This window comes from Hypomesus transpacificus, unplaced genomic scaffold (genome assembly GCF_021917145.1).
Source record: "Hypomesus transpacificus isolate Combined female unplaced genomic scaffold, fHypTra1 scaffold_309, whole genome shotgun sequence".
NCBI classification, from domain to species: Eukaryota; Metazoa; Chordata; class Actinopteri; order Osmeriformes; family Osmeridae; genus Hypomesus; species Hypomesus transpacificus.
Window position 1 is genome coordinate 1 of NW_025813836.1, and position 26,744 is coordinate 26,744.

Consider the following 26,744-nt stretch of genomic DNA (forward strand, 5'->3'; position numbering starts at 1 on the left):
GGAGAGGAGGAGCGAAGGATGAGAGGGGAGATGAGTGCGGCCCCAGCCAGACAAGGCTGAGGTTGCGGCGACCGCATCGGTTGGTCGTCGGGCAGATTTATGGCGCGGCGGAGTGCGTTTATTATCTCGCAAACAGCCGCACGGTTGCCGTGGCGATTTATCCCCCTTCAAGCCGCTGGCCTGATTTGTGTGGACAGATCAATCACGGGGGGGGGGGGGGGGGGGGGGGGGGGGGAGGAGACAAGGCTTATTACCTGCAGGAAGAGGCGGGACAAGCTGTTGAACCCCACCCGTACCTGTCATCTACACGCCCCCTCACAGCCCCCAGCAAATCGCTGTTGCCATCGTGAAACGACTCCACCAATGGCGATGCTGACAATGAGTTGCCGTGTGTACGAGCCCCCCCCCCCCCCCCCCCCCGCATCCAGTCAGGTGACGAGCTGGCTGCCGAATCCTGCTGTCAAGATATGGACCTCAGCACCTCATCACAGCCTCTCTGTGGCTGCGATTGGTCAAGTGTCACAAAGCAAACATGACAATGTGACAACAACTGTGACGACCCGCTGCATAAAAATCTATCTGCGTCTGGTGGGAAGGAGGAGATCACGAGACGGAGATGACAAGAAGAAGACAAAGGAAGAGGGAGATAGGAGATAGAGCGAGAGGAAAGATAGAGGCACAGCGAACGTGACAGGCCAGAAGAAATCAGAGATAAAGGAGAGAAAAAAAGATATATCAAGGAGAGAGAAAGCGTGTGTGTGTGTGTGTCTACTCCTACCGGAGGAGGCGGAGTGAGAGATATGAATGTCTAGGGGAGATATCTGATTTGATATGTCTCTCCCTATTGTCGGCGGAAGCTTTAGCCGGCCCGTTTAATATTTCCGGCTTTCTAATCATTCATCTTCAATCACCATGTCAATGGGGGCTACAATTTGATGTAGCCCGTCCCCCCGCCCCCTCCCACGACGCTCGAGGGACAGTCCGGCCCCCTCCGCCTTCCCCCTCTCACTCTCTCTCTTCGTCCATCCCTCTACCCTCTCCTCCGCCTCTTTAATACAATGTTTACAAGCCAGCGGATTGTCCTCAACATATTTCAAAGTCCTAAGTGCCCAGGGCGTCTCACTGACAAATCAAATAACGGCAACATCATTTATTTCCTGCCTGCCACTGGCTGGCTGCATGGTGGTGGTGGGGGATGGCGGGGTGGCTGTGGGCCGGGGAACGTGGGGGGGAGGGGGGGGCAGGGAGAAGGGGATCTGGGATTGTTACATCCGGGAGAATGATTACTTCAATAAAAAAATTATACCCAAATCTGCTTAGCAGTGGTACTTTGAGCTGTAATTGTTTCAAATACAGGCTGGACCCAGGGGGGTGGGCAGATTGAGTGGCACAGAGGGAGGTGGAAGGAGGTGCTGGAGAGGGGAGGAGAGGGGGAGAGGCGGGGTGCTTTGGGTTTGATTTGTGTGACTGGCTTGGTGAATGACCGTGAAATGGCCGATTTGAACCTGGCCCAGATCTGCATGGAGGATTACAACATGTCTTACGGCACCTGTTCTGCTCTCTGCTTACAGTAAGACCCCGTCCCAGAAGGATGGAGCAACCACCCCGGGCACTCCCAAGGTAAGACTAGAAGTCTCAGTCCCAGCTCCAATATTCTATAAACCTTAGAAACCAGCTCCAATATTCTATAAACCTTAGAAACCAGCTCCAATATTCTATAAACCTTAGGAACCAGCTCCAATATTCTAGAACCTTATGAACCAGCTCAAGCCTTCTAGAACATCGGTAACCTTCTAATGAACCAGCTCCAGCCTTCTAGAACCTTCTAATGAACCAGCTCCAGCCTTCTGGAACCTTCTTATGAACCAGCTCCAGCCTTCTAGAACCTTCTTATGAACCAGCTCCAGCCTTCCTGGCCCACCTCGGGGCTTTGCTTTAAAAGACAAGCTGCTGGCCCCAGTGGTCTGGTCTAGTGGTGACCAGGAAGCCACGTGAGGCCTTGTTCTAGTCTGGCTCTGGTGCAGGGGGGACGAGGCCAGCAGAGCACAGGCTGACAGGCAGCGTCTCAGAGCTCCCGCTAGCAGCGTCCCCGGCTCTTTAGATAGAGAACAGCTGGAGCTGCTGTCCTCGCCCCACCAGGCCTGGCCAGCAGCCCAGACACAGAAGCACTGGTGTGGTCCCACCGCTGGCTAACACCCAATTAGAGAGTGAGGAGAGCCGAGGCGCAGTGTGTCATTATCTGTGACCCCCGCTGGAAGAACTGGAGGGAGTGATTCTCTCGCTCGCCCCTTATTCAGTGACTCCACTACATTTTGAGCGGCCGACCAAGCTGCACACATTCCAGTGGATTTAGGGGAAGGTAGGAAGTGTGGTTTCCAACAGCTATATACTTGAAATGTGACTTATGGCAATTGATGGTCATGAATTATTTATGGGGGATTGTCAAAAGAGACCAAAGAGATAAAGAGAGAGGAAGACAAGTGAGTGAGTGAGTTTGGAACAGGGCCAGTCAGACAGCCAGATGACAGTCAGACTGATGGTGGCTCCTCCATGAGACCTACTGATGACACACACACACACACGCAGGTCTAACTCAGAGAACATTCTAGAAGTCTGGGACTGCGAGTACGGCTGGTCACACGCGGACCGAACAGGAGAAGACGCGAGGGGAGAAGAGAGGGAGGGAGAGAGAGAGGTGTGAAGAGAGGGAAGGAGGGAGCTAGAAAGCGAGGGGTCGAGGGAGGTAGCGAGGGTCTGTCTGCGAGGCGTGACTGAGCATTATCCAGTAACTGCTTAGTATTCTACCTCACCCCGTGAAGAATGGAGGGGCTCGACCCAGGGCCCCCCCTCCACCAGACCCCAGGGCCAGCTCCACCGGGGATTAACCCCGCACGCCTCGACCTGCCGTCGCCCACTCTCTCAGACGCCCATCGTCATAGCGACCCAGTGCCAGCCGGCGGTTGTTAATCCGTACGGGGACGGGGGCAGCCAATCAGGGCCGGCGAGATCCAAAGTCCTCATTATGTTCAGGTGGTTTGTCGCGCCACACGTGCCTAGCCAAGCAAGTAGGTGTGTTTATCAGTCAACTCGGTCACACACTGGAAACGCAAGAAGGATTCACGTTGTAAAGGTTCACGATACATATCTGCCAATGATGCCATTTCACCAGATGCACACATGTAACATGCCTAGCCCACACGAGTGCAAACACGTGCACACACAAATACCACCCAGAAACCTGAATGATTCCACTAGCTCCAAAAGTGTCTATACTTAGAGACAGAGTGTTTTTCTTGAACCTTTCATCCGGAAGTATAAACTCCATGCATAATGTGTAATTTACTGTCCGCACAGTAAGGGTCCGTCATTTCTTACATATTAATATTAGATTACGGCTGTCGCCCACTTAAGCCCCTGCTCTCCCCTCTCTCTTTGATTAATAGGAACAGATTGTAAACACAAATATTTCATAGCGGCCTCGTAAAAGAGCTGGATCTCTGTCAAGACATGGTGTAAAGCACCGCCGTAGGCCTCCCTCCCCCTGGTTCATTTGAGAAATTAACTAGATTAGGTTTGTCATAGGGACAGGCTTGTAACGTCTGGGTTTCTCAGACAGGTTTACTGATGGTCACAATGTCCTGTAATGTTAGCTGGTTAGCCCCCCCCCCACCCCTCCTCTCTCTCTTTCTATCTGTACACGTATTGTAACTTATACAGTGAGCCTCTCCTCTCCCTCTGTCCTTCCCTCTCTCCTCTCCCTCTCTCCTCTCCTCTCCCCTCCTCTCCCTCTCTCCTCTCCCTCTCTCCTCTCCTCTCCCTCTGTCCTCTCCTCTCCCTCTCTCCTCTACTCTCCCTCTTTTCTCTCCCTCTCTCCTCTCCCTCTCTCATCTCCTCTCCTCTCTCCTCTCCCCTCCCTCTCCTCTCCTCAGTCCCTGCTGCTGTCAGTGCATATCAAGCGTGAGGGCGAGTCACCAGTGGTCTCCCCCCTCTCCTCCGAGGACGCCCACCACTCCGACAGATACCAGGTGGGCTACGAGCACACACACACACACATTCACACACACATTCACACACACACAGACACAGACACACACACAGCTTGAGGTGAAGCACCAGGGCTGGATGAGGCTTAGTAGACAGGCTTTGCCACTCTCTATTGTGTGAGTGCAGAAGCTCAAGCTCCTCCCCCCACAAGGTGAATCGAGAGGTGCCCAGATAACAAGAGACAACAGGTTAATGTGTTGTTTCAGTGTTTACACACACCCTCAATGTTTGACTCGCTCAAATCATCTCACACTTACATCTTATCGCCCAGTGGGATCAGTCTATGTGCTGGGAGTCAATAGAAAGGCCCCTCCAATCAGGATATAGTCCCTACCTGCACCCACTATCTTTAGCAAAGATTTGCCCGGCTGTAATGGCTTTCCTGTTCGGATAGGTAATCACCTTCATCCAGAGTTTTAGCCCCCAGCTATGCTCCAGTCTTCCCCCAAGGAGGGGATAGGATCTCCTGGCGTCCTTGACATGCCCCCACTACCTCCTTTCTCCTGGAGGTCCCACTGCTACAGATTAGACTTAATGTAGCCTCGCTGCTCAGGGCTTGTGGCTTAACTCTCGACATACTTATGATTCGTATCTGTCCAAGTTTCCATTTTTTGGTATTTGTATGGGGCTGATGCATGATTGGGTTAAGTGGGTTTTCACCTTCATCCCATAAAGTAGAAACTATTGAGTGTACGCTGCACCATAATGCCCACACGTTGACACGCCTCTTTAAAGCCTGTGGTTCAAGTAGATGTTATCATTAGCCAAGGTGCTGAAACCTCCTATATTAAACACGTGATCACGTCAATGGGGATTCTTTTCCATTAAAAAACGACAACTTCCTTCTCTCACACACTTTGTACCGCTGCTGGATCGTTTCATTGCTGCGTATGTGGTAAAGAGGAGGCTATAGCTCATGAGTCCATGTGTCAGACAGGGGCCTGATGGCTCTCCTTGATGGACGATGTTCTCTCCAGGAGTTTTGAACCCGCGCCCGCTGACTGTGCCCGTGTCAAGTGAGTGGGCATCCATCGCTGTGACTGGCACTTTGGAACATGTTCAACCTCCCTCTGCTCAAGTCAGCACATACAGACCTGGCTAGTCTAGACACACACACTTACACACACACATTCGCACTCTGTGCAGTATTTAGCACACACACTGCCAGGGAAGGGAAGGTTTTTTTTATCATTATTTTTTACTACTGATAGTATATGGCTTGATGGTTATGAATTCAAGCACATGTTAATAATCAATGATACACTTCCATTTGTATTGCATATATAACTTAAGATATTATTTTCTAAATACATATAGAGACACTGAAAAGTTATTCACTATTGTGAAAATCAGTCACGTGTTGCCGCCTCCTAGTGGTCGAATTGGTAACTACGCTTGACGTCCCCTGAACTTTCACGTTTGTTTTGGTCATGTGACCGCGGCCAACATGGCGACGAAAAGGGGCTAAACGATTCTGTGCGCGCTTCATTCAATCCGAATGCATCCTTCGCAAATTATTAATACTTCACTGTATAAACAGTCAAATACTGCAGCGGATGACTCTCATGATTAAGGGACACAGTTGAGTTTTGCGGCGTGATACGGCTTTTAACAGAACTTGCAGACCCTGTTATGGAAGAGACGATAGAGACCAAAAGAGAAGTAGGTTTTTGTTTACAGTCCAGATGCTTGGCTCTTGCACTCTGAACAATCCAACGCAATCCAGCTTTCAGCAGTGACTTGAAGATGTTTCCATGAACAATATTAAAATGTCCAAAACTAACGCATATTTCATGTGTTTCCTTTCCTACTTCCTGCAGACGTTTTTAAGAGTGCGGGCAAATAGACAAACACGATTGAATGGTATGTACACAACTCCATTTCCCTATTATTTATTGCAACTATGTGTTTCATAATTTATAAAGTTAAGGCAAAATAATCAGCATTTGTTTAAAATGCAAGACATTTCACTACACTTAAACATCCTGAACAGACCATGCATTGTAAATAAAAGTGAAGGGCTCAGGAACCATAAACTAAGGCACACAAGCTGTTCTGGGTTCTGGTTTAGAAGCCTGGTTTGGCCGACAGGTAAGTGTTGGACCAGGCAGTTTTGACTGTGCTGAGCGGTCACAGACCTCGACTGGGTGTCTGCTTCAACACATTGTCCTTGGGCCAAAGCCTGCAGGCGGTCAGTCGCCTCACAATACTAAATAGCTTGAGCGAACATACTGGCTTGTTAGCCAAATAGTGTTTACTGATGGCTAAGCAGGGCATACCTGGGCACCAGAAGCCACTTTTGCCCTCCTGATCCCTCGATCCCAACGCCTCCACTCTGGCACCAGAATGTCCACGTAAGCCCAGCGCTGGGATGACAAAGCTGGGATGAAATGGGCACACCTCCACCCAGCTCCAGCCTTCCATGGCTGCAGGTCATGGTGTCTGTCTGGACTCCCCTCCACCATGCTCCCTCCCTCCCCCTGGTCCTGCCCCGGTCCTAAGGCCCTGGTCCTGCCCTCCGTGCCCCACTGTGAAGGTTGTCGGTTGGGATGCCTCCCTGACCTAGCGCCGGCACCTGCAGAGGATCTATTAACCCTTGACCTTCTTGATATGTCAACAGTCGAGGACCTCTGCTGGTGCAGGCGCTACGCCAAGGAAAGTCTCAAAACGGGCACTCCCATTGGACAGCCCAACGGAGCGCGCCTAGCCCCCTGCTGCCTGCGCCACGGTAAGCCCCGCCCCCCCTGCCCTCGTACAACCCCAACATTGTATGTCACCCCGTCACTAGCCCAGGAGGCCCACTCTGGCTGTGTCACTGACCAGGCATTAGCCAGTCAGCTTGGCCCAATCCCTAAGACCCACCCTCATCCCCGGCTGTCCATCAGCCCTGGTTTGGACCCGGAGGGGGTAGAAACTCCTGCCATGCCTAATTAATCGTCTTTTTCTTCTCTCACTATCTAATGACGCCCCCCTCGATTAGCGTCAGCTGTGAAACCGTCACACACACACAGCGCCCCTCAATATCTCCCCGGAGTTATGACGCTTCACCCCACGATTCACAGACCGACGCCCCCCACTACCCCCACCACGCCGTTCCCCCAGCCAGGTCCCCCTTGGCCCCTTCTGTAATCACAGCCACCTAAAAATTAATGTCCCTACACGCCATTTGCAGTTAAGGAAAAACGACAGAGACTTACGGCGCAAAGCCCGCTGTTCTGCTGTGTTAAATTTCTAATTATGCGCGTGGGGCTTGGGGGGGTTGTGGAAATGGAGGGATGGAGGGACTGCTCCCTGCTTGTCCTGGGTCTCCTGTCCTTACCCATCATGGAGAGGGATGGATACTGCACGACAGGGAACATTCCACAGCCTTCTGTGGGAATTCAGAATGAATTAGCTTGTGCAGAAGGTTGTTTTTTTAATAATATATATATATTTTTTTGTTTTACTTTAACTTTTATAATGAGGAGTTACTTTCACTTTCCTTCTTTCTTTTTTTTTTATGTTTTTTTATTTATTTATTTTTTAAATCTAAATGTGTGTTTCTAACAATGTGTGTGTGTGTGTGTTCCAGCCCGGATTGGGAAGATGAAGCGCAGGAGGCCTGAGGATGGACAGGTATGTCCTCTATGCAGCGCGCCCCTCAAAGGCTCCGAGGAGGAGATGAGTAGACATGTGGAACTCTGTCTGTTCAAGGTAGAAACCACACTGCCCCTCCCACCGACCCACCGACCAACCACCTCCCTCTTTCTGGGCCTCCACCAACCAATCACCACTAGCTTCTAGAACACCACTGACCAATCGCCACCTTTTCCTGTCGACGCCTGCTTCACACTGCTCTGCTCGCTTGCCTGTTCCTTCCCCATGACCAGTGACATCACGGTGCATTACTGAGCATGTTTCAACACAAACTTGGTTTTATCCTGGTAAAAACCAGGCAGATATTTGAATTCATAGGCCTCTACAGTTCAGGTGTGTAATATTCAAGCACAGCAGGCCCATGTTGACTGTTCCACTCCGAGCGCGGGCACAGACCCCAGCTCGTATCGTCTCCCATCCTCTCCCAGCTTCTCCATAACCCCTGCTACATGTTCAGCTGTTCCCTGGTCAAGGGGAAGGGACTCTCTATTCCTGTGGGAGCTTTTCCATCTTCCTCCTGTCTTCCTACTCGCTTCCTCCTTTCTTCTTCATTTCTCCTCTCGGCTGTTTCTCAGAGGTCGGCAGGCTTTGTGGGCAGGCCTTTAGATTCAGTCAGTTCTGGAACTTGGAAGAGAGACTTCCTGCTGTAGAGCTGTGAATATCTCCTGGTTCCTCTCCTTACATGTTGGTCATGAGAATAATTTTTCCCAACTTCACTCATCCATTAGTTGTAGTTCTACTAATCCCTACTTATCCCTTAAAATGAGGATAAGATAAGAAGATAAATAACTACCCAAATCGTTCCTAGAAAGAATAGTATATTTAATTAATTTCCACAATAATTATTTTCCACTTTTTTCTGGGAATTGGTTGCACGTTCCAATACTTAAATAAGACATTGTGTTCTCTATTCTACTCAGATCCTTGTACTTTGGGGTTAGTAGTAGTGTGTGTGTGTGTGTGTGTTTGTGTGTTTTTGCTGTGTTTTGTGTGTTGAGGCCCACTGTTAACCCTGTGTGTGTTTGCTCTGGTAGAGAGAAGGTGCATTTGGTGCGGAGGACGACTCAGCAGACATGGACGGGGAGAACGGAACACGCTTTGAAGAGTACGAGTGGTGCGGCCAGAAGAGGGTCCGAGCCACCACCCTGCTGGAGGGGGGCTTCAGAGGTACCACACACACTTACACACACTCACGCACACACACACACACACACACACAAACACTCACTCACACACACCACCACCCTGCTGGAGGGGGCCTTCAGAGGTACTTTGAATGAATAGAACAGATCCGACCCTGAATCCCTCATCGCCAAGGTAGCAGACAGACGTGTCCCGTTGCCGTGTCTGTGTTAAACAGACAGGGGCGTGTGCAGCCAGGCCCTCCACCCCCCGCCCGTCATCAGAGCCCTCCCGGAACACAGGGGGGGGGACTCGGGGGTCCCTGGCCCTGGTCCAGACAGGGTCAGCACAGGGTGGCCCGCCTTGGCCCTTTTAGCAGGAAAGGAAAACACATTTAGCTGGGCAATTGACCCCAACGCCCCCTGTGGGATGGCAGCATGGATGGAGGGAGTGTGGAGGGAGTGTGGATGGAGAGGTGAACCTCTGACCCCCAGGTTCTCCTCTGTCCAAAATGCAATTATAGACCTGGACCTGGTCACTGGCCACGGGGGAATACCAGCCAGCTCTCTCCATCTCTCTCTCTCTCATTTTCACATACAGTATCTCAATTTCATCCCTCTCTCTCTCTCTCTCACCAGCTCTCCTTCTCTTTCCCAGTTCCGGCTAATTCCTAGTCCCTCTCAACTCCGTCCATAGTTACCCTATGTCATTGATGGCTGCAGGGGAAGAAAGCAGCTCAATAAGGAAGCCATTACCCGTAATCATTGAGAGATCCTGAGATGTTGACAATGCTGATGAACAACACGAGGGTTAGGTCACTGCCTTACAGCTCTGTGACATCGTCAATGTTAGGCCCTGCTGGACAGCCAGGAAACAGGCCGGGGTTTGATCATACAGCCTGCTGTCATGTGAAGGGTCTTGATCCAGGCTCACGCAGGCTTACGGAGAGGCAGCACCTCCCCAGGGATTGGACCGCTGATCAATCGCGACGAGCGGCTTTGAGTTGGGAGGATGTAGGTGTGTGTGTGGCGGTAGGTCGGTTGTCATTACAGCAGGATAGGCCCTTATCTGCCTCAGGAAGGGGAGCTGCCACTGTGAATGTGTGTGTGTGTCACAGCGCACTGGAGAGCCCTCTTGGTCTTAAAGAGGCTCTTTAGAAACTCTTTTAGCCCCAAAGTCCCCTCAGTTTCGATTTGCTGGAAAACGGAATTACAAAGACCAGAGAAGGAGATGCCAGTGTCCTGGCCCCTGTGCGATCTCTCTCTCTCTTCCCCTCTCTCTGTCTCTCTCTGTCTCTCTCTCTGTCTCTCGCCCCTTCTTTCCAAGTCTGACAGGGAGAGCAGCCACAGATCAATGTTAAAATCTCCAACTATGAGCAGAAGTCCATCCATCCATCTGTCCAGCTATCTATCCCTCTGTCCCTCCTTCCATCTAATGAGCGCTAGAACCCTTCTGGCAGGCTCTGATAGGCCTCCTTGATGTGACACCGATAACGCTGGTCAAAGCCTGGAGGTGTCGGGCCAGCCTGGGGAGAGCACTTGAAAGACCACACACACACACACACACACACAGAAAGAGAAGCTCAGAGGGTGGATTTGCCTTGAAAGCTGTGCTATGGTTCAATGGACCCGCCAGACAGAATCCACCCAACCTCGGGGGGTGGCCAGGGGATGGGGGGGCGGGAGGCAGGGGGGGGGGGGGGGGGGGGGGGGGGGGGGGGGGGGGCTGAGGGTCTTCAATCGGATAAGAGAGCTCTCCTCTGTGAAGCCGCTGGCCCACCACAGTTCCTTTGAGGAGGAGGGAAGAAAGATGGAGGGAATCCCTTTAAACAGACCTAGAGAGGGGGACATGGGAGGAGGAGAGAAATCGAACAGGCTCAGTTTCTTGTTGGGCTGGGACCTCCTATGTGCCGGGCTTCAGAGAGGACTTAGAGAGGACTCTTAACTCTCACTCACCCACAGTATCGTGATGAAGGACCCAGAGATCCTAGCTGCAGATAAGACGGCAGGCTGACTGTCTGATTCTCAGAGAGAGCAGTGGGGTTTAGGCAGGATTAGAACCAAGCCTCTCACTTTGTACCGGAACTTCAAACATGGCCGCCTCTTTGGGTATTGTCTGTCTGGCCCATCTCTGCAGGGTCGTCCTGTAAATGCCATACAGATAGCATCACCTTTTAACCCCCCCCCCAACTGATAAGCAACAGCTGCCTGTCATTTTGATTGGTCCCCTGACCCTGGCAGCTTAGAACCCTGGCGTTGTCCTCGTCTCCATGGTGACATATGTAGATAGGTGTTCCGTGTCATCGTCAGGTGCATGTTACATGAAACGAACATGTGTAGTTAACGTGTTCAAGTCAACGACATGCACGAGATTGGTTATGATAATGAGTCTGGAAATGTTATGGAGTCATGGGGGTGTCGGAGTGAGTGTGTGTGTGTGTGTGTGTGTGTGTGTGTGTGTGTGTGTGTGTGTGTGTGCGCGCGCATGCATGCGTGTGCCATCAGCCAGAGAAATCGGTAACAACCTGTACTTTTGGGAGAGGATGGATACAAGGAGGAACGCTAGTGAGAGAAAGGGGTAAAGGGATGAGAAGAAATGCAGGAAGAGGAAACAGAAACAAGAAACTGAGAGGCCCAGAAAGGGAGGGAGACAGAGGGAGAGAAGGAGGAACCTGAGGGAGAGAGAGGGGGAGAGGGGGGGGGAGGTGCAGCAGCGTGCATAATGTGACTGAAAGGCAGTTATAGTGGTGCTGACCTTTTCAGACCAGATTAGATTGCCTGCCAAGACTGGTTAAAGGGACAGATAGTGGATCAGCGACCTCAAACACACACACACACAGACGGCAGGCTAGCAACATATCTTCACACTTGTAGTAGAGCTGTATTGAGGGTATGTGTACTGCTCAAATGGGGACCCATAGGAACACTGGTCTTGTGTGTCAAAAATGTATACCAGAACCATAGCTCAGATGATTGCCTCTGCCTCAAATCCCACCCGCCCCCTGCCTCATCCCCCTGCCTCATTCCCCCCACCTCAGAACCAATCCTAACATGCACAATTAGCCACCGGATCCATCCTCAGATCAGTTGATTAGATTAACAGTGATTTTTGCTCTCTCTGTCTCTGGTTCTGGGTTTGTATTAGCGGTCACCAGCCTGGACTATCTATATATCTGTTTTCCCCTCCTTTGTGTCATCCCTCTCTTTCGCAGCAGATTAATGAAATGCTGGCCGTCGTTGGCAGTTTGTCGCCTGTGTGCCCCCCCCCCCCCTCTGGAACCAGGCAGGGCAGGCCTGGGGTCCTAGCAGTAGCGGCTAGCAGGCAGCCAGGCAGGCATTGTTGCCACACATCACTCCGGGCAGGCCGACACAGCAGGGACCATATAAAACTTAAAAGGTCCTTTTTATATGATCACTAAAAACCCACCGGTGTGCTATTAAAAGCTGGAGCGTTTTTATATTCCCTACCAAAGGATTTCTGGCAGAATGACTCGATCCATAGTTTCTCTCCCCCCCCCCCCCCCCCCCCCCCCCCCCCCAGCCTCTGACCTCCTGTGTCTTGGTCCCCCAGATGAGAGAGTGGGTGGGGAAGTGACATAGCTCGTACTGCAGCTAACTAAACCTGCCCCTCTCGACAGACAACTTGCACATTTCAATATATTGCTTACAGCTACCCTATCTGCTGGATCACTCCATCAGGGCTCAGGGCTTGCCGGGATGTGGGTGGGTGGGTGTGGAGACAGGGCCCTAAGTGATAGACGCGTCCCCTCTCTTTCTCTCTCTCCCACCCACACACGCGTCCACACCTTCAGCCTGCAGGAGAGACAGAGAGGTAAGTGGAGTTGAAAGGCCCAGTCAGGCAGCAGCAGGAGCTAGTCTGCTGCTCTCACCCCACAGCCAGCCCTGGAGAGCTATCTCTGTCTGCCAGTCAGTCACCTGTCCCCCTCCAGCCCCCCACCCCCCTAACCAGTCACCCACCGTGTGACACACACACACACGATAGCTCCCCTTGTGTGACCCCGCTGCCCCTCCTCCTCCAGGAACAGGCTTCGCCATGTGCAGCACCAAGGAGAGCCAGGACAGCGACGCCGACCTCGACGTGGACGGAGACGACACCCTGGAGTACGGCAAGGCCCAGTACACGGAGGCCGACATCATCCCCTGCTCCGGAGAGGACCAGGGGGACGCCAAGGAGAGGGAGGCACTGCGTGGAGCCGTGCTCAAGTAGGACGCCCCGCTCACGGCTACTCTGCTGTACTCTACTCTGCTGTATTCTACTCTACTCTACTCTGCTGTACTCTACTCTGCTGTACTCTACTCTACTGTACTCTGCTGTACTCTGCTGTACTCTACTCTGCTGTACTCTGCTGTACTCTACTCTACTGTACTTTACTTTGCTGTACTGTACTGTACTCTGCTGTACTCTACTCTACTGTGCTGTACTCTGCTGTCTTTTACTCTGCTCTGCTGTACTCGACTCTACTGTACTCTACTCTGCTGTACTCTGCTGTACTCTGCTGTACTCTACTCTACTGTGCTATACTCTGTCCTCTGCTGTACTCTTCTGTACTCGACTGTCTTCTTCTCTACTGCACTCTACTCTACTGTACTTTACTGCATTCTACTCTGCTGTACTCTACTGTGCTCTACTGTCTTCTACTCTACTCTGCTGTACTCTACTGCACTCTACTCTGCTGTGTTCAACTCTACTTTCTTCTACTCTGCTACTTTCTTGTACTCTGCTACTCTGTCACCGCAGTTCTCTAGTGTACTCTGCAGACACTGATGACCTTGTGTCTGTCTTGTCTTGTGTCCTCAGTGGGGGCATGCCGTCCAACAGAATAACACCAGAGTTCTCCAAGTGGGCCAGTGATGGTGAGTGGTGCTGCTGGACACCAGCGCTCCCTGAAGTCTCCCTCTTACCCTCCCTAGCTTTGGAGTTAGCAGTCCTAGCTTTGGACCTGAAAGTCGTTTCTTCCCCACAGAGATGCCGTCTACGAGCAACGGCGAGGGCAGCAAGGCGGACCCCGGCACCTCCTCCTCCTCCACATCCTGCTCCTCTTTGGTACCGCGCACCTGTAAAAACAGCGAAATAGAGAAGTAAGGCTCTCCTCTCTCTACCTGCACCGACCTCCTATCCTAGACACACCCTGCTCTCTCTCTCTCCTCTCTCTCCCCATCCCCTAGACACACCCTGCTCTCTCTCTCTCCTCTCTCTCTCCATCCCCTAGACACACCCTGCTCTCTCTCTCTCCTCTCTCTCCCCATCCCCTAGACACACCCTGCTCTCTCTCTCTCCTCTCTCTCCCCATCCCCTAGACACACCCTGCTCTCTCTCTCTCCTCTCTCTCTCCATCCCCTAGACACGCCCTGCTCTCTCTCTCTCCTCTCTCTCCCCATCCCCTAGACACACCCTGCTCTCTCCTCTCTCTCCCCATCCCGTAGACACACCCTGCTCTCTCTCTCTCCTCTCTCTCCCCATCCCCTAGACACACCCTGCTCGCTCTCTCTTCTCTCTCTCTCTCCATCCCTGTTCCCGCCTCGTCTAACTCTCCCGCTCTCTTTCTTCCTCCATCTTCCCAGACGCTGTTCCTTTTTCTCACCTCCTCCACATTTCCCCCGTTCTCTTTCCTCATCCCCCTCTCCCTCCCTCCCCCCCTCCTCCAACAGCAGGTTTCTATGACTCTCTGATGAGTTCTCTTTCCAACGCCTGGCCGGGTCATAAATGATGCATCCTGTGTGGTCATTTTTCTGGCCGATGGCTCTTTCCTCGTGTGTGTGTGTGTGTGTGTGTGTGTGTGGTGTGTGTGTGGAAGCGTTGTTCATCCTGTGCTGTGATCACAGAGAGGGTCTAACAGTATTGATCCTCCTGCAGCCCAGTCTGTCTGGCCTGGCCCCCAGCACAGGCCCCGAATCCTAATGACACTCACACACACTCACACATCCACACTCACACATCCACACTCACACACACTCACACATCCACACCCACACACACTCACACATCCACACTCACACACACTCACACATCCACACTCACACACACTCACACATCCACACTCACACACACTCACACATCCACACTCACACACACTCACACATCCACACTCACACACACTCACACATCCACACTCACACACACTCACACATCCACACTCACACATCCACACCCACACACACTCACACATCCACACTCACACACACTCACACATCCACACTCACACACACTCACACATCCACACTCACACACACTCACACATCCACACTCACACACACTCACACGCGGTGTGGACACCTGTTCAGGCTGCTCGTCTCCCTCCCAGACAGCCTAACCCGTGTGTACGAACACACACGTGCCCTGTGGCCATCCTCATCTCCGTGTCCTCGTCCATGTTCTCCCCCTAGAGCCCCTCCCCTCCCTCCACGGCCACACGCAAAACAATCTCCTTCAGCACGCACGCCCCCCACCCCCGCCCCTGAATGGGTAATTGGGGTCAGAGCAGCACTGGTGGCTGATGGAGCAAGGGAGGGAGGAGGAGAGCGAGAAAGGGAGCAGAGGATTTGGTTGATTGCTTTCTTCTGCATGTCTGGCATATTCCCTGTCCTCCCGGACCCCTGTGTTGCTTTAGTGGCTTAACCCTCTCTCTCTCCCTCCCTTTATCTCTCTCTCCCTCCCTTTATCTCTCTCTCCCTCCCTTTATCTCTCTCTCCCTCCTTTCATCTCTCACCTTCCTTTACCTCAGCTGGGGTCAATCGCTCTCTCCCTCTGCCATCTGTACCTGGCTGCTGTTAAGAGCACTGCCGTCTATCACAGACTCTCCTCTCTCTCTCACACACACACACACACACACAGGTTACCGATCGGCCAGGGTGAAAGCTCCTTAGGACATTCTCAGTCAGAGCAGCCGGACGGCCGGCTGGCTATCATGTGTGTTCCTCACATGACAGAGCATCAGCAGCTGTACTGAGGGTGTGAACAAGCAGAGAACACTGACCTCCACTGATCTGCTGCAACACTGCATGTGTGTGTGTGTGTGTGTAGTGTAGTGTTTTCTTGTGTGTTTTTGGACTGTGTGGATGCTCACTACATTTGTGTGTGTGTGTGAGCGTGCTGGGTTTGCAGCGTGTGTGTGTGTGTGTGTTTCAGGATGAAGACAGACAGGTCAGCATTGCTAAGTGGTGAGGCAGGAGCATGACAGCTTAGATTGATTCATCACTGTAGCCCTGTTGAGACCCCCCCTTCCTCCCCTCTCACACACACCATGCTTCATCTGTCTGTCTCACACACACACACACACACACACACACACACACACACACACAGGAGCCACAGCCATCATCTCTCCACCATTAGGAGGAAGGCATTAGCGTTAGCGTGCTAGCCAGCAGGACAAGACAGGTATGAATCATCCTCAGCTGGCTGATGTCACAGGGGGAGACGGGCTAGCACACCCGCTGTGAAGCAGCTTTATTAGCTTAGCCTACCTCCCCTCCTCCAGACATATTAGCCTAGCCCTAGACATGACACACACACGCACACAAACATGGTAGTTTATCTAATATCTCCTGGTTAGGATCTATCTCTCCAGTTCCCTCAGTCGGCATGGTGACAGACAGCTACTCGTCTTCTCGTGAGTCTAGTTTCTCTCTCTCCCCCTCTCTCGCACTCTCTCTCTCTCTCCGTCTCTGTTTTCCAACCTCTCTCCCTCTTCTTGTGTCTCTCTCTCCCTGGCCCCTCCTGGCCCCCAGTGTGATTGCATCAGGATTGGGAGGATGCAGGAGGGGATTGTGTTATACAGCGAAGGGAGCGCTATCACTGTTAGGATGTCATTAATCAACCATGGAGAAGGAAGGAACAAGGGAGGAGGAGGAGGGAGGGAGAGAGGGAGAGAGAGAGGATTACAGTAGCTATATCTCCCCATTCCTTGCTATCACAGTAATATTAGTATACCAAGACTGCAGTCACAACACAGTCCAGTCCAACTTCTGGTATTTCAAAGAAAGTCAAATTGTAGGTACGTTGACCTTCATTTGTCCAATTACACAAACCTAACCTTTTAGTTTGTCCATGTGACTGTGCATAGTGGTATATTTAGCCTTTTTTACGGTCATGTTTTCTTCTGGATATTGAGTTGGCCTAAAAACATCCAGCGCTGTAGCAGGTCTTTGTCCTGGACACAGCAGCTTTAATCTGAGAATCCCTTTAAAGAGACCAAACAAGGCATTGAATGATTTTCCTTGAACGAGCAGGTAAAACAATTCCCTCTGCCTCGTGGGTAAAATGCATGTATTTGTGGGTCTTTCACGGCCACCCATCTGAAATGAAAATGAGATTTGTCTCCTTTGGTTATGTTGATACATTGTGTGTGTGTGCACGCGCACGTACATGGATGTGTGTGTTTGCCAGTGAGAGAGACCCCAGAGATCCCTATGTCTGTCTGTCTCCCTGCCTGCCTGTCTCCCTGCCTGCCTGCCTGCCTGCCTGTCTCCCTGCCTGCCTGCCTGTCTGTCTCCCTGCCTGCCTGCCTGCCTGTCTGCCTCCCTGCCTGCCTGCCTGCCTGCCTGCCTGCCTGCCTGCCTGCCTGCCTGCCTGCCTCTGCCTGTCTGTCTGTCTGTCTGTCTGTCTGTCTGTCTGTCTGTCTGTCTGTCTGTCCTCCCAGGTGATGTGGGGGCTGTGAGGGACTCCACGGCTGCTCCTCCTACAGATGGAGGATCTGCTCCCATCTTGTGATTGCGGCTAAATTTCATGCTCAACTTGAAACAATGCTGGAGGTCCACGCAAAGCTTCCTCTGCAAATAATTGAATCTGTCCTCTACTTATAAGGGATGACTCTACCCCCCCCTCTCACTCCTCTCATCTCTACCCCCAACCCTCCACACACGTGCGCATGCATAAGGCGGGAGAAATCAATTGGCACTTATATGTTTTATGATGCGTTGTCGGTTTGGGTAAGGTTTCGTTCAGCCCAGAGGTGCGTGGATGAATCCTCACCCTGGAACACCATGTCAGCCTCGTTCCTCCTGCAGCCTCATCCGCCTGCAACCGTCTCCTGCTGCAGCCCCCACTGCCTGTGGGGGGGGGGGCTAGATGTAGGCGGGGGCTAGATGAAGATAAGGGGCTTGATGGAGATGGATGGTAGAGGGGGGGGGGGGGCAGCGTAGGACAGGCTAATGAAATGAGAAGCGGCCGGGTGGCCAGGCACACATATAGCCCAGGACACAAGCCACCCCTGCTCTCTCTCCCTTACCTTCTCTTTCATTCCTGTTTCTTTTTTTTCTTTTGCTTGTTCTTTCTGACAATGGACCCTACACACACCCAGTGTAGAGTCCTCCCACCTTACACATACACACACACACACACACACACACAGTCACACACACACAGTCACACACACACATACACACCAGCAGTATATCTCTGAAGTATTCCCTGTTTGTGTCTGGTGAACGGTAAGTGCTTCAGAGTGAAAGTGGTAGCTAGAAGTTTTATAGGGGTTTCTTTGGAGTCGAGGCCACAGCTTCAGCGCTAGCATACACCCAGGGAGGGTCCCTCAGGGAGGGTCCCACTGTGTTCACAAACGTGAGCGGGTTTGTCCCAGACACACCCACACACACACCTTCTCCTGTAGTGTTGTCATGTAGTCTGATCTCTCCCTTAACTGTGTCTGGAACCCAGCGGTCCTGCACGCGGCCTGTCTGGTGTCGTATCTTAAAAGCCATTTTGCCAAGGCGGGCTTCAGCCAGCAGGGACTCGTAAAGTGCGCAGAGTTTGAGGGTTATGTGGCGATCTGGAAGTGTTCTCTTCACGGGCACTAGATGGGAGTTTAGCCTTCTGCCCCACAGAACTGGATGCTGGTCCCTCGTTGGCTGAGCTGTCCCTTATAGAGTCATCAAGCTGATGATTGGTTATTCCCGTCTCTGTGACATCATCCTGTCTGCTCAATCCATAGTAGTAAAGTGTCTCTGCCCAGGCCCCTTGGAGAAACACACACACCATGCCAACCCCAGTCGTCGCTCCGCTGGCCACATCCACATAAAGACAGATTAAAACCCTCTTTTATAGCAGCGGGGAATTAAATAACTTTTAGAATGTGGTTTTCTATAAATCAACCAAGCGAAATGAATATTCATCTGTGTTCCTGTGTCCCGGAGAAGGAGGAGAGGAGAGCTGGCTTCTTTATAGGGAAAAGTTTTACTCAGTGACGCTAGCCAATGGCAGTGCAGGGTTGAGCTAGCAGCAGCGATTTATGAACCAGTTAAAGAGAGGCAGCAGGCTTGGAGGGACAACTCCAGTCTCCTGCTTTATAAGCAAGCACGCTAATCAAGGCTAAATGCCTTTTTACTAGCTGCCTGCTAATAAGTGGGGGCCTTTACGGCTTTTAACAGGCCCGGGGGGGGGGGGGCAGTGGAGTGCTCTCTGCCTGTCTTTCTGTCTGGACTTTCCTTTGTCAAGGTCTCTCGGTCCACCCTAACTAGCTGGCTGTCCTGGGAGGGGAGGGGGGCTTGGTGGCAGCTCTGAGGAGAAGTCAGAACTCATCTTTTCACAGCTTTAGCTCTAAGGATTTCTTTATTTTTTTCTAAACATATTCACAAAGACCTAGTAGTGTTGTACTGGGATGATGGACAGAGTGTGAAAGAGAGAGACACACATGGACAGTGTGTGTGAGAGTGAGAGAGAGAGACATAAACGGAGTGAGAGAGACATGGACAGAGAGAGAGACATGGACACAGGGACAGGGACAGAGGAGGCCAGGCTAAAGTCCAGCCATATCCCAGCAGGCCCCGGGGCGGGCAGCGCTGGGACGGCGGGCCGCTGACAGCAGCGCCCCCCCCCCCCCGGCAAATCAATACGCTAGATCAGGCCTCCATCTGGCTGGAAAATGAGCAGATCACCATAAACATCTCGCCCCTGCCGCGGTGACGGCCGCTGCGGTCGGCCATATTGATTTAGTTATGGCTGCTTGATATGCTGCCGACTATGTTAAATGTACATTCTGCAAGGGGCCGCCGGCATTCATCACTGGGTATTTAGTGGGGAGGGGGGGTTGTAAATCTGAGACTTGTGTAGGGCCTTGGATGACAGACAGGCAGGTGGCAGCGGGCGGGCGGGGGTTAAATAAAGAGGTGTTCTACTGCGAGAGGCAGAGATGGGACTGGTGTGGAGTGGGTCTTGTTGAGTCAGGGTGTTCTGAACCAGGCTGGTCGCAGGCCTCCGCCACTCAGTCATTTTCAGGGGCTTTCTGTTTTTGACGACTGTGAACAGTCCAGTCTCACGATCTCTAACCCACCCTGCCTCTCCCCCCCCCCCCCCCCCCCCCTCCTCCTCCCAGGATCACAGAGGACTCGACGGCCACCACCCTGGAGGCCCTGAAGGCTCGCATCAGAGAGCTGGAGAAACAGATCCTCAGAGGAGACCGCTACAAGTGTCTCATCTGCATGGTGAGCAACGCACACACACACACACACACACACGGTCACACGCACACACACAACCTCTCTCTCCCCACACTCTCACAAACACACCTGTACCCCCACACACTTATAGTCACCTATAAAGATGATGTACAGATGCTTAAACTGGCTGCTGATATTTGGGCCTGTCGGTTCATCCACAGTCTGTGTGTAAGGGGGCTTCCCACATCACGTGTTGTGTTCCCCTTCAGCTTCCTCTCTCTTCTCCCTCCCATTTCTCCCTTCCCATCTCCTCCTGTCTACCCCCCCCCCCCCAACCCCCGGCATGCCAGCCATTCCTGAGCACCCCCCCCGTCCTTGTGTGTGAGCCCTGTGTTGAGCAGGGTTCAGTCTGGCTATGGGAGCTGGGTGTTGCTGTTGTGGTGTCGAGGTGAATGTTGCATGGCCCTGGAACCCTGAGCCCGGCCCCGAACTACACCTGTGTGTGTGTGTGTGTGTGTGTGATGCTGTTGTATACAGTGGTCTACTGTAGAGAATGTTCCCCCTCAACCTATCCATGGCAGCTAACCTCCATATGACCATCAATAACACAACCTCTGATATTTGGGTATTGATGTAACCTTGGTGATTGATTCGCCTCCATCAATACTTGTTGCTCTGAGTGATTCCGATCACACACCCACACACCTTCTAGATTGAGGTGCAGCTGGCAGACTTGATGAACGTCCTGCCGTCCTGCCTACACGTCCTGATCTCAGACATTGACGTAGCTCCTGGCAGTGTGCCCCCGTCACCCCCCCCCCCCACAGGTCGCCCAGGCCCCCAGGTGTTGGGGATGAACAGGGGGGCATATTAATAAGCCCCCACCCTGGTGTCCTGTCTTCACCTAGATCCTCTCTCTTTCTCTCTCCCTCTCTCTCTCTGCCAGCAGGACATGCTCTGGTCATCTGTATTACTGTGTTGACCCCAGGGTGTTTGTGTGTGGAGGTGTGTGGGTCTGCTGGACTCAGGACAGACCTTCTTGTCTAGAGGCTGCTTAGCAGTGGATCTCTAGCACCACCTATTGGTGTTGTGTAGACTCGCACCACACGACTGAAGGGGAACATTCAGTAAATATAGCTATTGGAAATCATGGCACTAGGCAGCGAAAGACATTCTTGTCACATCTGCGGGAGTGTGTGTGTGTCGGCACGTGTGTGTGTGTGTCGGCACGTATGTGTGTGTGTCACAAAGCCACCACCTTGCTCTGCTCAGTGCCACCTCTTGACTCCCCCCCCCCCCCCCCCCCTCCTGCAGAGGAAGCGTTTCCAATCAGGGGCTGAAGACAAGAGTCTGGGGGCGGGGCCTCTCGTGGCGGCGGTGGCGCCCAAAGCCGACGCGGCCAGCTCTAAGCCCCTCCCCCTCAGCATTTACTGTATGTATAGAGGATACGTTATGGGCTGCGGAGGCGGGATTAAGAGGCTGCTCCCGCTACGCAGGGTAAGGCTCCCTCCTCCCCCCCCTCACGCCCCCCTCCACCCCCCCCATGTCCTGTCCTGTCACACCCCTCTGCCCACCTGCCCATCTCTCGCCCGCTGTCTGCCTGCCACCATGCCCACCTGTCTGTCTGCTGCCCCCTGCTGGCCGGCCGGCCGGTTGTGGCTGTGTCTGTAAGCTGTGCTGGTGCTTTGGTGACATACCTGTCAGGAAGTGTTAGGTGTTGTGCTGTTTGTGTTTTTGTGCGTGCTGCATCAATAGTTGATTTGGAAATGTTGTGGTAATAATCGTTCTCTCTCTGTCTCTGTCTCTGTCGCTTGCTCTCTCTCTCTCTCTCTGTCTCTCTCTCTCTCTCTCTCTCTCTCTCTCTCTCTCTCTCTCTCTCTGTGTCTCTCTGTGTCTCTCTGTGTCTCTCTCTCTCTCTCTGTCTCTCTCTCTCTCTCTCTCTCTCTCTCTGTGTCTCTCTCTCTCTCTCTCTGTGTCTCTCTCTCTCCCAGGACTCATACACGATGCCCCTCACCTCCATCCAGTGCTGGCACGTCCACTGTGAAGAATGCTGGCTCAGGACTCTGGTGAGAACCTCTCACACACACACACACACACACACTCACACTGTTGCACAGCAACGGCATACCATCAACTCTTACTGTCCGGCTTTCCCCAAGTAGCTAGTTGGCAGTGACCTGCACACGGAAACACTTCCTAAGCGCCGTGAGCAGGCCGTGCGTGTGCACCGTCCAGGTAGTGTGCTTTGTTCTGGAGCCAGGAGGTGGGGGGAGGGAGGAGGAGAGGGGGCTGCCTGTTCTCACACACACACACACACACAGGGTCTCTGCCGTCAGGGTTGTGTCGGGAGATGAAGACCCAGATCCTCTTAGCGGGGGTGTGTGAGCACTGCCTCAGACCCCTGCCTCAGACCTCTGCCTCTGACCCCTGCCTCCGACCCCTGCCTCAGACCCCTGCCTCAGACCCCTGCCTCCGACCCCTGCCTCAGACCCCTGCCTCAGACCCCTGCCTCCGACCCCTGCCTCCGACCCCTGCCTCAGACCCCTGCCTCAGACCCCTGCCTCAGACCCCTGCCTCTGGCTTGTCCGGATGAGGGATTTATCGCTCTCCTTCCTGTAAGCCACTGCATAACCCTGTGTGCTGTGGTGCAGGGAGGTCCCACACACGCTCACTCACACACACACTAAAGTTCAAACCGCCCAAAACTTGTTTGCAGTGTGGACTTCCAGTACAGGCAGCACAGCTATGTGGAGTGGGTGTGTGTCCATGGCCCTCACACACACATGGAGAAGCTGCCTCTGGTCACCTGAGTAAACTCGGGCAGGGGCAGGGGTCAGCCAGGGGTCAGGCGTCCCAGCAGTAGCCCAGGCCTGACCCAGACTCCCTGTCCGCAAGCCCCCTAGGAACACACATTAGTCACATAGTTACACCTCCTCCACACACATCACAGTGGACCCCTACTCCCCCCCCCCCCCTCTCCCCCCCCCCCCTCCCCCCCGGGCGGTAAAGAAGAGTGTTTGTGTGATGCCTGCTTGGGCCCCTGGTGGAGCGAGAGGACACTGGGTATACGACCAGTGTGCCAGCCCGCCATGTACGGCAGATGCCAGTCTGCCTCTGACCTGCTGGGTCAGGGAGGGAGGGAGGGAGGGAGGGAGGGAGGGAGGGAGGGAGGGAGGGAGGGAGGGAGAGAGGGAGAGAGGGAGAGAGGGAGAGAGGGAGAGAGGGAGAGAGAGAGAGAGAGAGAGAGCCACCCAGCCTCGCCCGGCCCTCCCATCTCACAGCCCCGCTGTTTAACGAGCCGCTAGGCAAGAAGACGAGAGAGAGAATCCCACTGGAGCCGTTAGGAACATACACACATTGATGTTTCACATACGGCGGCTACTACGCTGCACACACACACTCTCACACAGGGGCTCAGGTCACCAGCTGAATGTGTGCTGTCAGTCTAACCATGCTCTCCTCCGTCTCCAGGGAAACAAGAAGCTGTGCCCACAGTGCAACACCATCACATCGCCAGGAGACCTGAGACGGGTCTACTTGTGAGGCAAGATGGCCGCCCCCCTGCCCTCACCTGGCCATCACGCCCCATCCCTTCATCTCTCCCCTCCTTTTATTATTCCCCCGTTTGCGCTCTTTGCCCGTTTTGGTTTGTGCAGTACGGTGTGTGAACCAGGGTGGGCGGAGCCTGTTTAGACCAGACACTGATAGGAGAGAGACTCCTCCCAATGGAGACCAAACGGACTGATTTGAAAGACTGGTCAACCAACCAGGTTTGGGAACTCCACGCAGCGCTCCACTGGGATTGGGCCAGGCCACAGACAGGGGGCGGGACCTTCCTGCCTCCTCTCTCAGCCCCCCTTTGCACCCAGCCCTCAGTGCTGCCCTCTACAGGTGGACAGCAGTAGCGTAGCCCCTGGCTCTGCAGGACGGACTACTCTGCTGTGCCTCGGCCCTGGCCCCAGCCAGCCAGCTCTGCAGTGGGGACCAGACAGTCCTCCTTCCTCCACCCTAGTCTCTGCTCCTCCTCTGTGGGGACCCCGCCAACCCCCCCCCCCCCCCTAGCAGCCTGGCTGGACTCTGAGTTGACCCTGAGGAGGGGTGGAGGTGGAGGTGAACTTTAAACCAAACACACGCCCCAGATTTACCATCCAAGGGATTCCTTCTCCTTTTTTGGTCCCTTTCCCCCCCTCCTTTTCCTTCCCCCCCTCTCCTCTTCCTTCCTTTCTTCTTTAGTGGTGTTCTAGTGAAGTCAACCAAACTCCCAAGCAACAGTGCAAGCACATGTAATATAGTCTGTGTATGTTTACAGTGTTGTGTGGAATTGACATAGAGTTCACACTTGTATACATATGAACATACAAAGACACACACACACACACACGCACACACATACACACACACACACAGAGACGTATATATGATTCAAGTCCAGTTTTAGTTTGACATGGGGAGTGGCACAGGGAGCGATGTTAAAAAATGGCTGACGTTAAAGAAGCCCTGTGTATTTTTTGAACAGATGTTGATGTTTTGAGGTTGAAGTTGTATTTCATTGTACAGGAATAAATTTAAGTAATAATAATAAACTACTCCAAACTAGAAATGTCCAGGTTTAGGCGGTGTACATTTTTCATTCAGCTACAGATTACAGTAAACACTGTAGCTAAAAGAAAGAAGACCTGTTTGTTTTGGGGGGGGTTTCTATTCTGTTGTTTTCTGGAATGGTCTGGTTGAAGTTGCCCTAACCCTTCAAGAGGAACAACGAAGGCATTGACTTGTTCTGTAACTGCAGTGCTAGCCAAACGACACCACCATCTTAAACCCCGACAAACCCTGTTGTTAACCCTCCACTTTTGCTTGTTCTACGTTGTCATGGCAACACGCTTGTTCATATGGGAACACACATATGGTTCTGTTCTGCCCTTCTCTCTCTCTCTCTCTCTCTCTCGACGCCCCGGCGTAAGATGCTTTTGAAGAAATATTGTTGAGTGTTGCACTGCTACGCAGACTAAAACTTCAACCTGGCAACCGCAAGGACAGGTCCTTCCTATAGCTCTGTGGGGGTGGGGGGGGGGGGGGGGGGGGTGGACAGGGGAACATTTGGACCCACAGCGAGGTGGTGGTGTGCTTTGTATTTGTAAAACTATGTATCCTGTGATGTCTGTATTGATGTAAGAGACAAAAAATAAACACAAGGAAAGAACTGAGTGGAAGACTGGAGATCCTTGCCGACTCGGGCTGTGTCCTGTATCAACATGCGTACAGAAGAAGCAGCTGTACCTTCGAGGTGGGGGGGGGGGGGGGGGTTAAGAAGCAGAATGTATTTACCTTATATTTCCATCTGCCTCAACAGTGGCTTTATAAGTTCACTTCTACACACTGTAGTTGGTCACTCACATTGTCATTGTATCCATACCTACCTAGCTCTAATTACAGGATATACAGGTCCCTTACAGAGACCCCAGCCCAGTTAGAGCAGCCTGCAGCGCCCCCTGGAGGCACTCATCTAGCGCGTCCCCTCAGCTGGAGCTGCAGAAGGCTGCTGACTGAAGGAGCCGCTGGGCTGAGAGCAGTCAGCCTCCCCTAAGTGTTCTCAGGTGCTCATTAAGGAGCCGCAGTAACGAGGGGCGGACAGCAGGGGGCCCCGCTCCTGACACAGCACCGTCCGACTGACGGAACTCCCCCCAGGACCTGGAACCACGGAAGGTTCTGGAACAGCTTCGTGTTCTAGTGTCCTCGTATAAAGTTCCCGCTCGGGTGTTCTAGGGCCTAGTCGTGATACACGTGGAGCCTGTTGTAGAAAAGCTTGTCACGAAAGCATCGCTGAGTTTTGGAACATTTTATGACCGTCAGGGGCCAAACTGTGTAAATATACTTCTTTGAATACTCATTGAATAATGCAGTTTATTGCATGTATGACACAACTAGTGTTTTACCATGTCCCAGACAAACTCTAAAGTAGGTACATATATTGTAGTAGCAGTGTTTCTCTTGTTTTTTATGTCATGCGTGGAGTCCATTAACCAACCGGCAGGGTGCTTGTTATAGCCCAGTAGGATAGCCCAGGTCTTGCCTTCATCTCTGAGTTTTCCATGCTGGTTTCTGTGAACTGTCACTCCTGAGGGAAATGAAACGTTCAAAGTTTTGTGACATTTTTCATTAAATGAACCCATAAAGGCATAGAATGAGCCGTGAGTTAGAATAGCAACTTTTCCTCCTTCCTTTCTTCCTCCTCCTTCAAAATCACTGATTTTAGATGAATGGATTGATAACAGCTGTAGACAGTCTCATGTAGCCACCTGTCCAGTTATTTTAGATCAGATATCTTATAGAGACAGGAAGAAAGGTTGGGTTTCTAAAGGATTCTATCAGGGCCCCATACTGAACCAGAGACCTGTATGATTGGTCTGACCCTGGACTAGAGAAGCTGACCTGACCAATAAGCCAGGAATGGCTAGCCTCAGGAAAGAGGTCAGCTTTGGACTCTGGGAAATGAAGTCTTAACACAGCACTCAATCTTCCACTACCAGCTAGTCAAAAGGGCAGAGGGTC

The 26,744-nt window shown here is 52.5% G+C and overlaps 1 protein-coding gene across 6 annotated transcripts; it reads left to right on the forward strand.

The window, feature by feature from the left end:
* Positions 1 to 5,482: 5,482 nt before the first annotated feature.
* rnf220a (ring finger protein 220a) lies at positions 5,483 to 25,399 on the forward strand. Of its 6 annotated transcripts, none has more exons than XM_047015578.1 (12): positions 5,483 to 5,706; positions 5,865 to 5,907; positions 6,665 to 6,772; positions 7,616 to 7,737; positions 8,715 to 8,847; positions 12,842 to 13,025; positions 13,621 to 13,676; positions 13,787 to 13,901; positions 20,132 to 20,240; positions 21,510 to 21,692; positions 22,187 to 22,261; positions 23,667 to 25,399. In XM_047015578.1, exons 1-12 carry the CDS (start codon positions 5,677 to 5,679, stop codon positions 23,736 to 23,738), a joined length of 1,230 nt encoding a protein of 409 aa, XP_046871534.1. In that variant the 5' UTR covers positions 5,483 to 5,676; the 3' UTR covers positions 23,739 to 25,399. The 6 variants fall into 6 exon arrangements, with proteins under 6 accessions (XP_046871534.1, XP_046871535.1, XP_046871537.1 ...); XM_047015579.1 differs by having other exon boundaries at positions 7,616 to 7,659; XM_047015581.1 differs by lacking the exon at positions 21,510 to 21,692.
* The last annotated feature ends 1,345 nt before the right edge of the window (positions 25,400 to 26,744 follow it).

Coding starts and splice junctions, on each gene's coding strand:
- rnf220a (XM_047015578.1), top strand. CDS start 5,677: ATGGAAGAGACGATAGAGACCAAAAGAGAA. Junction 20,241..21,509: donor ACAAGTGTCTCATCTGCATG/GTGAGCAACGCA, acceptor CCCCTCCTGCAG/AGGAAGCGTTTCCAATCAGG. Junction 21,693..22,186: donor GGCTGCTCCCGCTACGCAGG/GTAAGGCTCCCT, acceptor TCTCTCTCCCAG/GACTCATACACGATGCCCCT.